This window comes from Otolemur garnettii, unplaced genomic scaffold, assembly GCF_000181295.1.
Source record: "Otolemur garnettii isolate 467f Iridium unplaced genomic scaffold, OtoGar3 scaffold00007, whole genome shotgun sequence".
Lineage (NCBI taxonomy): Eukaryota > Metazoa > Chordata > Mammalia > Primates > Galagidae > Otolemur > Otolemur garnettii.
In genome coordinates this window covers 5290165-5305195 of record NW_003852402.1, presented here as the reverse complement: position 1 = coordinate 5305195, position 15031 = coordinate 5290165, and the positions used below count along the sequence as shown (strand labels likewise).

The window sequence follows — 15031 nt, the reverse complement described above, 5'->3', positions numbered from 1 at the left end:
GCTGTCCATCTGTAAGCCAAACTCTGCCCATCCATCCATCCATCAATCCATCCATCCATCCATCTGTCCATCCATCCATCCATCCGTCTGTCCATCCATCCATCCTTCCATCCATCCATCCGTCCATCCATCCATCCGTCCGTTCATCCATCCATCTGTCCATCCATCCATCCATTCATCCATCCATCCATCTGTCCATCCATCCATCTGTCCATCCATCCATCCATCCTTCCATCCATCCATCCGTCTGTCCGTCCGTCCATCCGTCCGTCCATCCATCCATCCGTCCATCCATCCATCCATCCATCTGTCCACCCATCCATCCATATGTCCATCCATCCATCCATCCATCCTTCCATCCATCCATCCGTCTGTCCGTTCGTCCGTCCGTCCATCCATCCATCCATCCGTCCATCCATCTGTCCATTCATCCATCTGTCCATCTATCCATTCATCCATCTATCCATCCATCCATCCATCCGTCCCTCCATCCACCCGTCCATCCATCCATTCATTTGTGCATCCATCTGTCTGCTGAGAGGGAGGGGACCAATGGATCAGTGTGCACCTCAGGATACTGCCACGGGGTGTATAAAATGTCCTCTGTAATTGTAATAATTGTCCATCATTTTAAAATTGATTTGTGTAGCCTCAGGCGATGTCTCTGAGCATCAGTGTTCCCAGCTGTGGAAAGAACAGCCAGGTCCAGGTGAACACACAGACGGACACGCTCATGGCCAGACCTTCTGTGCAAAAGGGTGCCATGCTCCAGCATGGACCCTGCCTCCAAGCCAGGGGCGCCCACCTTGTTGGAGAGACCAGACACTCAGGCCATCCCCCAGCAGGTGGAGGCTCCTGGACACACCTTTCCTGGGAGGAAGAAGCCTTAGCCTTCCTCCTCTGCCGGGGTGGGAGGGAGAGGGGAGGGCTGACAGCTTCCTGTACACCCCCAAGCCCCGGTAGTCGGGAGCTGCAGAAATAAATGAAGCTGTACAGTTGGAGTAATTTGCTAATTTGCTTAAGTAACACCCCCAGTCAGAGACATGACATAAATACATCAGGGCGGGCTCCGGCCCCCCCAGCTTGGGCGGCTCTCAGAGCAGGATGGATGGGTGATGTGAAGTGGAAACGTGGATGAATCAGAGCCTGACAGCAGTCGGGGGTGGCCACCTACTCCCCCCACTGGGGGGACTCCCGCTGCCTCTCCACTGCAGCATGTTCGGGGAGGGGCTCTCTGAGGGGTCTGTGGTTTCTCTGTGGCCTTGGAGGAGTCTGACTTGCTGACCCTCCTCACGCAGCTGGGGCACTGCCGTTGCCAAGGGTTTCTCTGCACCAGGTTGCACTGTGGTGCTGTTGGTGGCTTCGCTGACTCCTGCTGGGGCCTGCTGGGGACACACCTGCTGCCGTGTTCCTCCAGCCCTCCTGTCAGGGGAGCAAGAAGACTGCTCAGTACCTGGTGGGTGGGCTGGGGGAGGTGCAGAGGGGGAGCTGCATCTCTGTGGCCTGATTGGTCCCCCCCAGCTGAGGCCTGGGTCTGCTCCCTTCATGTCTCCAGGGGCTGTGGCAAGGCCAGAAAACCAAAACCCTTACTAGGAGTGGGTAGCACTTAAAATGAGTGAGATGGACTGGGCGTAAGACAGTAGGGACAGGTGGGGCCTTGGGCAAACTGGATGTTTCCATCCTGTCTAAGAGGACACAGACACTCAGCACTCCTGACTGGACCAGGATTGCCACATGTTAAGTTTTATTTATTTATTTTTAGAAAATAGAAATAACGAAGGGTTCTTAGGGATCTCTCAAATCTTTAATGCTGGCAACAAATTCAAATTTATCTTGGGCGAGTCTGGCCTATACACTTCTAGTATTCAAACTGCAGCTCAGGGAAGCTGACTTTTTTTTTTTTTTTTAACATAAATAGGTTTTTTTTTGGTTTTTTTTTTTTTTTTTTGCAGTTTTTCGCCGGGTCTAGGTTTGACCCCTCCACCTCCGGCATATGGGGCCGACACCCTATTCCTTTGAGCCACAGGCGCCACCCTTAACATAAAAAGCTTTATACATTTCCATTCTTTATCTTTTGTAATCTCAGAACAGTCTTTCAAGGTAGGTGCTAGGGGTTTTAATTTTGCAGGTGAGGAAACTGAGGCACACTCAGTGCTCTACGAGGTACAGCTAGTTAGCAGCAGAACTGGGCCTGAGAACCCATGGCCGACCATCTCCCCAAGGCCTCCTGGAGCTGATAAATTCCACAGAGGAGAGAAGACCATTCGCTCAAACGTGTAGAGAAGCCTGGGGTGACTGGTGGGTCAGTGATGAGTAGACTGGTCTTTTGCCTGTTTTGCAGGAAACCTACTTCTCTGGCCCACTGGAGGGAGCCAGTCTGGGAATTGACCATTGCTGTGATCATAGGGCATGTGACTGGACACACCAGGCCAGTCTCTCCTGGGGAGTGGTGTGGAGGAGTTTATTACTGGGTTCTGGACTCTTCTGTTTCACATAACAATGGTGGTTGTTACAGTTACAACGCGTCATTTTATTGTATCCCATGGCCATTAACCTCACCCTGCCCTTCCCTGGAGCTTAACTGATGGGCTGGGGGCCGAGCTCCCTCCTAGAATACCCACTGGGGACAGAGCCTGGGCGTCTTCTGAATCTGCTCCCCTATTGTGCACATCCGTTTCCAATAGGACAAACAATCCTTGGTATTTGGAGCGAAGGCATTTCTGGAATCTGTTTCATGTCATGATCAAGGACGGGAAAGGCTCTGCTGTTCCTAGACTGTTAGGTCACCCTGGGAGACAGACTGTGGTGCCCTGGGAGGATGAGCAGTGAGGGGAGTCCCAAGGAAAGGGCTCACCCACCTGATCAGAGGGGAAACTGAGGCTCCAAGAGATTTAGGGACTTACCCGGGTGAGAGCTGACGGGACTGGGTTTGAACCCAGGTCAGCTGGCTCTGCGGTCAGGGGTCTTGCCTTGTGTGTGACTTGGTGGAGGTTGTGGTCACCCAGGAACAGACAGCGTGGAGTTTGTCAGCTGCAGTGACATCTTTGTGAAATGATCTGGAATGTCACCATCTTCCTGTCTGGGAACCATCTCCCCAAGGCCCCTGTGCTTCGCTGGTTACTTTACCTGCCCCTTACTGACCCAGCAGGGCACTCCCCACCCTGGAGGGGCTGGGAAAAAGGCTTGGGCCCTGAGTACACATTGGACATTTCACTTTTTACCAAATCAGGGCTGGCAAGTACCATCACAACTCTCTCTAGGCCATGGAAGCCCAGCAGCTGAGGCTGGTGGGAGGTGGGGCTTCATGGGGCTGAGCCAGGGCTCAGGCTGGCTCTAGGATGGGTCAAGGGCAGGGGCAGGGATGGGTGGCATTTACTGAGGCCCATGACTGTGGCAACCTTGAGCTTGCTCAGGGCCCGCCTGCTGGGTAGGGCCCTGCAGGCAGCTGTCCACAAACTAGCCATGGCCACCAGGGCTCCTGGCAGGCAGTGCACACCTGCTTAGGGCATCTGCAGAGAAGATCCCAGAGAGAGTGAAGATTGCCCTGGACTTTGCACACAGCAAAGCTAGAGCAAGACTGTTGTTAGTTCAGTGCATGGCACGCATAGCCGTTTATGTTTTGATTCCATTTAGAGTTTGTTTTCACTTTAAATTCCATGCTGTGGGGGCGGGAACTGTAATTTTTCCCAAGTGTAGGGTCTCCAAAGGTTTAAAGTGGGCTCTGCAAAGAACGTGGTATTCCTTTTGGAATGTAGAGGCTAAAAGCCTAAGACACCCAGATGAGGGGGCCTGGGACCATTAGGCCGGTGACAGCTGGGACTGGGGGTTCAGAGAAGGTTGCCTTCCAGTAGAAAACTGGCCCAGACAGAAGAAATGGAGGCAGAGGCGTGCTGAGGGTAAGGCCACACACCCTGCAGCTTAGCAGCCTGGGGGAGCCTGTCCAGCCCCCCTGATGAGTCTCAGGGGCCAACAGCCAGCAGAGGCTGGGGCCGCTGCTCTCTCCTCTGATCTAAGGGCACTGGTCGGGGGTGCCAGCAGCACGGACACCCCTACTCACTCAGCAATTCAAGTAGGTCCAGCCTGCCCACCTCCCTCAACTCCCTTGCTCTCTGTGTCTCTGTTCTGCCCCTGCAGGCAGCCTGCCCTACGAGTATAAGATCGTGATCGCTGGCAACCACGAGCTGACCTTTGACCAGGAGTTCATGGCCGACCTCATCAAGCAGGATTTTTACTACTTCCCATCCGTGTCGAAGCTGAAGCCGGAGAACTATGAGAATGTGCAGTCGCTGCTGACCAACTGCATCTACCTGCAGGACTCCGAGGTCACCGTGCGGGGCTTCAGGATCTACGGCTCCCCCTGGTGAGTGGCCGGGGCAGAGTGCAGAGGTTCGAGAATCAGCAGGGGGATGGCAAGGCTCAGGACCCAATGGACTCTCTGTATTCTGAATAGGAACACGAGCCCTCTCTCAGTTATAAGGTTACAAATAAGTTTTTCTCCTCTGTGACCTGCTTTTCCCCTCTTTTTAGTAGAGCCTTCATATGAACCCGAGTTTTACATTTGGTGTAGTCTAGCTCTCTGGGAGGCTGAGTTGGGTGGATCACTTGAGCTCAGAAGTTAAAGACCAACATGAGCAGGAGTGAGACCCCGTCTCGACTAAAAGTAGCCAGGTGTTGTGGCGGGTGCCTATGGTCCCAGCTACTTGGGAGGCTGAGGCAGGAGGATTGCTTGAGTCCAAAAATTTGAGGTTTCTGTGAGCTATGATGCCATGGCATTCTACCAAGGGTGATAGGGTGAGACTCTGTCTCAAAAAAAAAATGGTTTTTTCTTGTATAATCAAATGTCTTGGTGATTTTCTTCATGGTAACTGTTTTTGGTGCCTTGTTGAGGAAATCTTTCCTTGTCCAAAGCCGTGAAGATTTGTTTCTATAATATCATCCAGAACTTTTGCCATTTTGCCCCTTATGTTTGGGTGTTGGATCCACCGTAAATGATTGTATTGATGGTGTGAGGTAGGGATCACGTTTTGGGTTGTCCCTCATGGACACAGTGTGCAGAAAGCCCGTCCTCCCCTCTGCTACGAATTGCCACCCTTATCCTGCCCTTGACCTCTGAATGTGGCTCTCGCTCCTGCTCCACTGGTCCATTCACAGCAGGACCACACTGTCTTCATTATTCCAGCAACTGGTTTCTTTAATGTCTCTTTTTCCTGCTAGGATATTTGAGGCTCCATGAGGGAAGGGACTTTAATCTCTGTCTTGTGTAGGCCCAACTCCAGTGCCCAGAACAGTGACTAGTGCATCATAAATATGTGTTGAAGGAATGAAAATGAATGTATGAATGGATAGAGGGATGGGTGCAGGCCACGGGGACCCAGTTAAAGGTAGGCCTGGCCTGCCTGTCTTTCCGTGGCCTCCTCTCACGCCTGCCACCACTGTCTGCCTCCTCGTTCCTTCCTCCTCCTCCTCGCTGCCATCCCTAAAGCAAGATCTGACTGAGCGCTCTCCTGGCCTGCCACACTGCCACTGCTATGCCATCCCTGTCACCCCCAAGTTGAAGCCCCCCATCCTACTCTCTGCCTTCCCCCACAGGGGCTTCCTTCCTGCAGCCCCTAGGCTGGTTGGCAGAGAAAGGCTGAGAGTCTCACCGGGGCTGAGAGGCTCCTGAGGGCTGTGTGTCTGTGCTGCCCCCTTCCAGGACACTGTGACTTTGTGTCCGCTCAGGTGCAGACTCGGCGTTGGGCCTTCCGGGAGCAGCTTAGAGGAAGAGGGTGGGAACCAACTGCAGAAGAAGAGGAAGAACTCAGCTGTTAACAAAATCCTAAGTGTTAAAAAAAAATTCCGTATACATACCGTATTCATTTATGGGCTTTGGATGCATTTTTTGTTCTCATTTAACTGAAAACGGCCTTGATTTAAAAAAAAAAAAAAGGAGTGAGGGAGAGAGTGAGATTGGCACGCGGCGAGTCCATCTGGTCTAATTACTTCTGGTATTTTGAAAGGAGGAATCGAAACCTGCTGAGACATTAAACTTTGAGAAGTGGCTGCCGGGCAGGCGTTGCTGGGTATCTGGGCACCGATCCTGATTCTCAGCTTGGAAGTCTGGCTCGCCCCCTGGGCAGGTCAGGCCCTCAGGGTCCCGAGCAGGCATCCGGGATGCCTGCCCCTCTGCAGGAGCCAGCAGCCTTGGGTCACGCCCCAGGTAGCAGGGGCTGTGCAAGGCCACCCTGGAGTGACATCCTGCGTGTGGCTCCTGGTCTTTAATTGTGGTGAGAACTGTGGTTTTCTGTGAAACAGCAATAAGGATAAGTCTCCTCATGGTATTTTTCCTCAGGATTCAGGGAGGGCGTGTGTACCTTCCTGGGCACCTGGAGGCCCCACGTGCCAGATGCTAAGGACCACCCAGGTCAGGGACGGGCAGTAACAGTGGTCTATGTGCAGCACCCAGCTGTGGGCCAGAGCTGCCCAGGGAGGTGCAGGTTGGGCTGCTGGGCTCTGCCCCTTCGTTCCCTGCCCTTTGCGCCCCAGGAGGCTTGCTGGGTGGGTGGGGCCAGAACCGAGAAGCCTAGGAGCTTTAAATCTGTGCCCTGAGAAGCTTGAGGCCTATGCGCTGATGTGATCTTAGTGATAGTAACTGTCCCCTGCTGACCTGGGGTCTGTGCCTTGCTGCTCAGGCCTGAGAACAGCTAATGAGGCCCAGACTCTAGGGTCTCACTCTGTCACCCCAGCTAGAGTGTAGTGGCATCATAGCTCACAGCAACCTCAAACCCGTAGGCTCAAAGCAATCCTCTTGCTTCAGCCTTCTGAGCAGTTGGACCTACAGGTGCCTGCCACACCCCCTGACTAATTTTTTTATTTTTAGTAGAGATGGGATCTCGTTCTTGCTCAGGCTGGTCTCAAATTCTTGAGCTCAAGGGATCTTCTGGCCTCGGCCTCCCAGAGTGCTGGATTTACAGGCCTGAGCCACTGCGCCCGACCAGGCCCAGACTCTTGATCTCATTTTGTAGCCGAGGCTGTGAGATCCAAGACAGGAAGTGACTTCAGGAAGGTCCCACAGGAATCAGGAGGCCAAACTAGGCCTGGATGGGTAGAAGGATGGAGGCCCTGCCCAGACTGCACCCCAAACTGCTAACATTTTTCTTCTTAAACTTTATAAATATATTTTTAGAGAAAATAGACACAGGATATTGTTATGCATTGTTATAATATTGTTATGCTGATATCTCAGCAGAATGAGGCTGAGGTTCCGGAGTGGAGCGCAGGTGGCTGGGTTTCTGGCCGGCCCTGAGGCAGCCCCTGCTGTCCCGGCTGTCACTGGCCGTGGTGGCCACAGACACATGCTATTGTGTGACAATGTACAGGTTGGCTCTGCCCATCTTGGCCCCTACTTTGAGGCCATCTTGCACTTGGGCTTGAAGGCCGCCCAGAAACACCACCCTTTTCAGCGCCCCAGGCCCTCAGGCACATCTCCTCGCTCTGCGCAAGGCATGGGCCGGCCTAGGACTCAGAGCCAAGCATCTGACATGAGATCCTTGCTCTTCGTCTTAATAAACATTTTTAGTCTTTAAAAAATTTAATTTTTAAACCCCATCTGGTAACTCTGAGATGTTTGGGATATTATAATTTTGGATTGTGCATTCATGTTAATCATGGTTCTCTCTTAGGGGGCCCTGGGCAGCCTGGTTTCAGGGTACCTCTCAGAGAGGTCTGCGTCAGCCTCTGCGTGTGGGTACACCCAGCAGGGCCACTTCACTTGCATTTCTTGGTTTAGGGCTCCTGGCTCACACAGCTCCTGGCCAGAGGCCTGTGTGTGTGTGAGGGGTAGGGTGGGGGAATCCTCCACCCGTTCTCCCTGGCCCAGGGTCCTGTCTCCCAGCAAGTTAGTGGGTGCCCTTTTCCGGTCTACTCGTTTCCTGAGTCCTTCTGGGAGCCCAGCTTAGAGGGGTGGGTCCCAAGTCCTTCTCCCCCTGCAACCAGCTGAGCCCTCCTCTCTCAAAGCCTCACAACCATGAAGGCCTGTGGTCCCCACCCCGTTCCAGAAGCCAGCAGCCCTACATATCTAGAGCAGTGTTGGGGATGTGTTGTCTTGTGTTTCAAGGGGGCTTCAGCATGAGGTGTGACCTTCCCCGGTGTGTCCAGGCAGGTGGGGAGAGTCTTTCCCACCCCGTCAGTGCCTGAGACCCTGCACCCAACAGACTCGCCATGAGCTGCTGCCATTTACTCTGCCAGCAACAGCGCAAGGCAGGGTTGTTCCATTCCCATTTTATAGACAGGCCACGTGAGGCCCGAGGAGGTCTAGTGACAGGCTGAGATCGGCCCTAGGAAGATGTGGCACTGGGTTCCAGCCCAGGTATCAGGCCTGGTCACTCTCAGGCACCAGCCTTCCCCTGCCTGGCCCTCTAGTGGCCCCTTTGTAGCTCGTTTTGGGCTGCAGAACCCAGAATAGGGCTGGACTTCCGGCTCACAGATTCCTGTCCCCTTCCATGACGTATGCTTGAGCCTGGGACAGGTTTCCTCATTCCCTGTCTTGAGCCCAGAGAGAGGAACTGCCTGCTGGGGGTAGCCGTCACTCCTGTCGCCCAAGGCGTACTGTGAACCCTGCTCCAAGCCTCCCCAGGACAAGGGGGTGATCCTGTGATGGCCACAGCAGGAGCTTTGGAGCCAGTCTGCACATGGAGTGGGTTGGGCTGCCCCAGGGGACCCAGCAGTGTCCACCATATGTGGTCCCAGGGTAGCTCATTCCTGTCCCTTTCTCCACTGGGTTCTTAGAATCCCCAGCCCAACACAGAAGCAAGTGACAAATTTTGATGCAGAGAAAGAAGTTCCTCACCATGGAGGCCCCCTGCTGTGCTGCCTGCACACACACTCACATGCACACATGCACCACACACATGCACACGCACTCACACATGCACACTCACATGCACACTAACACACATTCACACTCATACACGTAAACATGTGGACATGTACACTTACTTATATTCACATACACACACATACACACATGTACATATACACACGCACACATACACACATGTACATATACACACATACACGTACACACATGCACATATACACATACATATGGACATGTACACATGCACATATACACACACATACACACACATGCACACATACACACACATGCACATACACACATACACATATACACACGCACACATACACACATGCACATATACACACACACATATACACATGCACATGTACACACATGCACATATACACATACACATGGACATGTACACACATGCACATATACACACACATACACATATACACATGCACACGTACACACATACACACACATGCACATGTACACACATACACACACATACACATATACACATACACATGGACATGTACACACATGCACATATACACACACATACACATATACACATGCACACATGCACATATACACACACATACACATATACACATGCACACATACACATGCATGTATTCACATACATTCATATATGTGCTACATGCATCCAAGCACACACACTCATGGACATGTTCACACAGTCACGTGATACACTCATAGCACATCCACACTCACGCATTCCCATGCACTGGCATGATTTCTCTTTTGCCCCCTTCCTGTCTTTATCTTCCTTTCACGTGTCCAGATAAAATTCATTTCGCATCGCTCTTTTTCTTTCTAGAGGGCCCCTCAACACACATGTGCACGCCATTCTCTGTGAGATTAATGTTTGAGACGAATCATCTGCCTTCTTCCTGCTGCAGAGTCCCAGCGAAACAAAAGATGAATGATTCTGCACATCAGAAGGGTGGGGGAAATTAATTAGGAATGACAAAGGACCCCATTCTTTGGTTCCACTTATCTTGCTGCTGACTTGCCGCACGTGGCTGTGTGCCCTGGCAAGGTGTGTGATTGACAGGCTTCTGGGCCACGTGGCCAGCTCCACACATCCCGTCCCCTCTGCAGCAGTCATCAGACCCCAACAGGGTAGGTGGGTGGAGCTGGACTCCTGTTGCCTGGCACCCACAGGGTCCACCCTTGGCCTGCCAACCTGGGAAATACAGAGACAGGGCTGGGAAGGCAACAGAGGAAGCTTGGCCGGTGGGATGTCCCCGGGGCTGGGGACTGCCTGTGGGTGAGGAGTCAGCACACCACAGTTCGGCCTTGGCAGGGGCACAAACTTGCTTGGGAACTGGGCACATCTCATCTCTGGCCTCACTGAGCCTCAGTTTCCCTGCTGCAGAATGGGAAGTCAGCCTCACTGGGATCCTGGAGTGTCTGGGGCCAGTGACAGGTTTCTTCCTCATCAGAGATGCTCCTAATATTGGCCACACAGGTGTGGGGAACCTGCCGTCTTAAGGAAACTTGTAGCCTTCCTGGTCTTACGTGCGGCCTTTTGACAGAATCTTAAGTTTTATACAACAAATCCTTTCATTAAAAGGGGACAGCAGAGAAAGAGGAAGTGTTCTTGCCCCCTTTGGTACTTAGAAAAGAACAATCTGAAAATTAGAAGGCCACAGGTCCCCACCCCTGCACGGCCTAGGAGAAGCTGACTTCTTTGGGGAGGGAGGTGCAGAGCTGGGAAGAACTGAGGGTTTGGGGGTCAGGATGGAGAGTGTCTGGCCTGGGTTAGGGGCTGCAGACCTGGGCAGTCTCCTCTGAGAGCTGAGGGGTGGCTGCACCAGCTGCAGGGCTAGGACGTGCCTCTCCCCTGTGTTGAGTGGAGACACCAAAGCCACCCCTAAAGGGCTGCCAAGAGGAGGCAAGACAATGCCTGGCCCTGACAGGTCTGCTGTAAGAGGCCTTCTTCTCCCTAGGCAGACAGCATTCCCAGCACTCAGCCCCACCATGGGCTCCCACCATGGGCTGCCTTGGGAGGCGGAGAGGGTCCCCCATGGTAGGCGAGCCTTCCTAGAGTCAGGATGCAGCATCCTGGCCAGGCTTCGCCTCTGAGGCCTCATCTGTGCAGTGGTTACATGCTGCCTCCACCAGGGACCCATGGGAGGGAGAGGAAGAGTGGGTGACTCAGCGGGTAGGAGAGTTCTCTTCTTGTTGATGTAGGTCTTGGGGCCCCTTGGCTGTCAGGGGCTCTGGGGAGGGGCTCCTGCGGGTGGTGCAGAAAGCAGAGTGGTAATGTGTAGTTCCCCGCCCCCCATCTGCCAGGTAGAGCACCTGTTCATTCATCCCATCTCTCACTCATCCTTCAGTCACTCATTCATGCCCACCTTGAACAAGCCCTCCCTGAAGCCTGCCTGGGCCTACCCTCTGTTGGGCATGTGGGAATTCAGGGACAGATCTGACCCAGGGCTGCCAAGGAACCAGCACAGGGCAGTCAGGGTGGGGATGGAGGAGATGGGGAAACTCCTGGAACAGGTGGTCTCCTCTGAGCGAGGTCTTCACACATATGGGTCATGGGTGACAAGGAGAGGTCAGGAAGGGCATTTTGATACTGGACCAGCACGAGCAAAAGCCTAGAGGTAGAGAAAGGCCAGACTGTGTTTGGGAAACAGTGGATTGTTATGCAGGTGGATAACTCTGAGGGAATCTTAGCAGGATGTTCTGCAAGGTAGGCTGGGTCCTAAGGGCCCTGTGTGCCAGGCCATGAGGAGGCAGTGGGGAGTCACAGAAGGCTCTGGAGTAGAGGAGTCAGGTGCAGGGGACATGAGTGGTGGGTACCGGAGCCAGAGACATAGGCCTCATCCTCTCTGCCAGTCAGGCTTGGGCCGAGGCGGGTGGGGAGCATGGCTGGGAATGGGCTGGAATCTGGGACCTGGGGAAGCTGCTCAGAGGAGCAGTCAGGAAGAGGGAAGCCTGTGGCCTGACCCCTGAGAGTCCCCTTTGCATCAGTCATCAGCCTGGGTGTAGGATGAGGCGCCCGGAGCCCTGGTGCACACCCCTCTTGCTTCCTGTGTGTCCTTGGACCCGCCCTGGCTGCTTTGTGCCTCCACTTCCCAGCAGCATTGTCCTGTGAGGACTGACTGTAGTGACAGTGGCTGGTTAAGGGGGTTTGCTGAGTGTGAGGTGTGACTCCTGCTTGTGTTTTCATCATTCTGGGAAGGAAGCAAAGAGCGTGGGCCCTGGCTATGTCGCTTGGGCACCTCAGTTTCTGCATCTGTAGAATGGGAGCAGGGATGGCAGTTGCCTCTGTGGGAGTGGGTGTGAGGATTGAGTTGTCTGTTCCTGGAGAGGCCTTCCGACCTGTGTCTGTATCATCATCCCCTCAGCATCTCATTGAGGGAGGACCCCTGCCCTTTGGCAGCCATGCCACCCTGGCCTGGGTGCATCACTGGCACAGTCCCACCCAGGGGTGCTCCAAGCACCTCCTCTGGCCCCAAGCCCCAGGAAATTGGGTGCAGCTGGGGGTGGCTATTCCCCAGGCTAATAAAATGACCCTTGGGTGCACCTGCCTGCCCAGGGGCCGTGCACTTTACCTGTGTGGCAGAATATGCCTCAAGCAGGGCAGGATATGCCTCTGCCATTTTCTATAGACAAGTATCTCCCTTCTTCCTCGCGTGCAGTTAAAGAACCGGGAATCCACGCCGCGGGGGCGGGAGGGGGGGGGAGTTTAATGATTGGCCACGAGGAGGTCATTTATATTGGCTAAGCGGGCTTAATTAGACTAGATTCGAAGGTTACTATAAGCGCACAAAAAAGCTGTTAAGGGGTTAACCTCTGAGAGATTACATTGTATTCAGCGCTCTGTTAAAGTTTGAATTAATTTTTCCCATGGGTTTGTTCACATTCTAATTTTCAACTAAATGAGACATCTGTTTCAGAAAAGGAAAATTTGCTCTGGTTGTCATGGCAACTATCATTCTGTAAGAAAATTATTCCAATGGTTACTTTAGAACAGAAAGACAGAAATTCAGGACATAAAGCTGCTTCCCGTTGCTTAGTTGGAATTCTGATTCCTCCACCCTCCGCCCTACTCCAGGGCTGTGAGGTGGGGCAGGTCCGGGGCTCCCAGCTCTCAGGGTGGTGATGCTGGGTTCCTGAGCAAGGTTGCGTTGGAAACCGATACCATGGCCCCTTGGGGCACCCCGGCATTGCGTCTCAGGGATTTTGGGTCTCAGATTACAGTGACAGTGAGGGCAGAGAGGAGTGGGTTGGATTTGGTCTGCTTGGGCCCTCCAAGCTGGGCAGCTCCATGTGGCATGGGACTCAGGTCACAGTGACAGAGCTCTTTTTACCACCAGACACAGAACACTAGGAGGACCCAGGGCACATGTCACCTTGGGGGAAGACCACTCCTTTATCTCCTCTGCCCATGGCAGACCCTGATGGCAGCTTTGTGGGAGTTCTGGACAGCGGGTTTGTGGGCTGTCTAGGCATCGTGGGCTGCTCAAAGGCCTCTGCCGAGGCTCTCGCCTCTGCCACCTTTGAGAAAGGCCCCCCAGTCTGAGGACAGCTCTCTCCAGCCATCAGACTGTCCTGGGAAATGTCTCTTCTGGATGTTTCTGTGAACAATTTGACTTCTGTTCCCCCTAAATTCTGATAAAAATTAGAATATCCCCTCTTCCCATTGATGGGGCATCTGGGTATATAGGATGTCACAGTGGTGGTGCAGTTAAACCTCTTAAACCTCCTGCGTGCCCCTTGCTCCTTCTCTCCCTCAGGCAGTGGGATACCAAAGAGAGCCAGAACCCTTTCTGCCCTATGGGGTGAGGTCTGGGGACATAGGCATCGTTATTCCATTTTTACACAGGAGGAAACTGAGGCTGGGAGAGGTGAGGTGCCCAGAACCAGGACATCTGATACCAAAGTCAGCAGCCTTCCTGCCAGTTAGAGGGGAGCAAGGCAGATGTCCACGTTCTGAGACCTGACACTCTGCTGTCAGCTACCCCCATACCCCGAGATCTTGCAGGCAAGGCTGGTTCTCCTGTGCATTTTAGATGCTCTCATGGGCACACAAAAGGTGGGTGAGATGGAGAGGGAGGCAAGAGGGACAGTAGGAAAAGTCCCAGACCAGCTGGCCTGTTGAGACCTGGTTCTTCATACAGCTTTGCCTTACATGCTGGGAAGTGGAGCGAGCTTTCTGGGTATTGGAGAAAAATAACCACAGCCACACACGTGATCTTACATTCAACTCCAAGGGAATCCTGGGATCAGACCTGGGTTAGAATTGTCCACTTGTCCACTTCAGGACATAAAGCTGCCTTCCATGGATTGCAGTTTCCCATAATTTGAGGTCACATGTTTCCAAGAAGTAGGCAGGAAACTGTCACCCCCAGAGGAAGGCTCCTTGGTGCTGGGTGAGGGGAAGAGGGGGCTAGATGCTCTCTCCACCAAGGGCTGACTTTTGGGTATCTGCAGGACCCCTGGTATATTTCTGAGTGTCTCTTTCAAAAAACCACCCCCTGCTATGGTTTATGAGCACTAACAGACGTGTTTTCTCCATACTGATGAGGCCTCGTCCCGCCTTGTAAATATTTTATTAGATTTTTGAAAAATGGAGCCTATGTTTGGAAGGCAGCACTGGGAATAAGTTGCTTTTTTTTCTGCTGGTGATGGGGCTGGGGGCTCCAGGGAGGACCACGAGTGGCTTCTAGGCTGCTGTGGCCTTCCCTGAAAACTCTCATGCTGCTCACCCTGCCTGGCTCGGCCAGTGGGTTGCTGAGTGTGCCCCGGACTGAGGGCTTTGGAATCTCCAGCTCAGTGAGGAGCTGGGACTGTTCCTGACCAGGAGCCACAGGTGGAACGTACTTTCCCTTCTGAGTCAGTACACAGCGATGTGGGTGTATGTTTAAGTAGAAATATGTTTAACTGAAGCAACCCTTTCCTACCCTGATGTACTCTGATGCTTCTATTCTGTAAACAACAAATGCTATTTCAGCCAATCAAAATACAGTTTGAATCAGACCCTGCCCTAGGCCAAAGGTTTTTCATCCAGTCTCTATGGGTCTCAGGAGGGGTCCATGATGATGATGGTGATAATGATGGTGATGGTGGTGCTGGTGGTGCTGGTGCTAGTGGTGGTGGTGGTGATGGTGGCAGTGGTGAAGGTGGTGGAGGTGGTGGTGGTGG

The 15031-nt window shown here is 53.1% G+C and overlaps 1 protein-coding gene across 4 annotated transcripts in view; it reads left to right on the top strand.

Moving 5' to 3' along the window:
• MPPED1 (metallophosphoesterase domain containing 1) overlaps positions 1 to 15031 on the top strand; it is a 71800-nt gene that overhangs the window by 45501 nt on the left and 11268 nt on the right. For all 4 annotated transcript variants that reach the window (XM_003783127.3, XM_003783126.2, XM_003783125.2 and 1 more), the window contains one exon: positions 4135 to 4360. In XM_003783127.3, coding sequence (XP_003783175.2) covers positions 4135 to 4360 — 226 coding nt within the window. The remainder of the gene's footprint in view (positions 1 to 4134; positions 4361 to 15031) is intronic.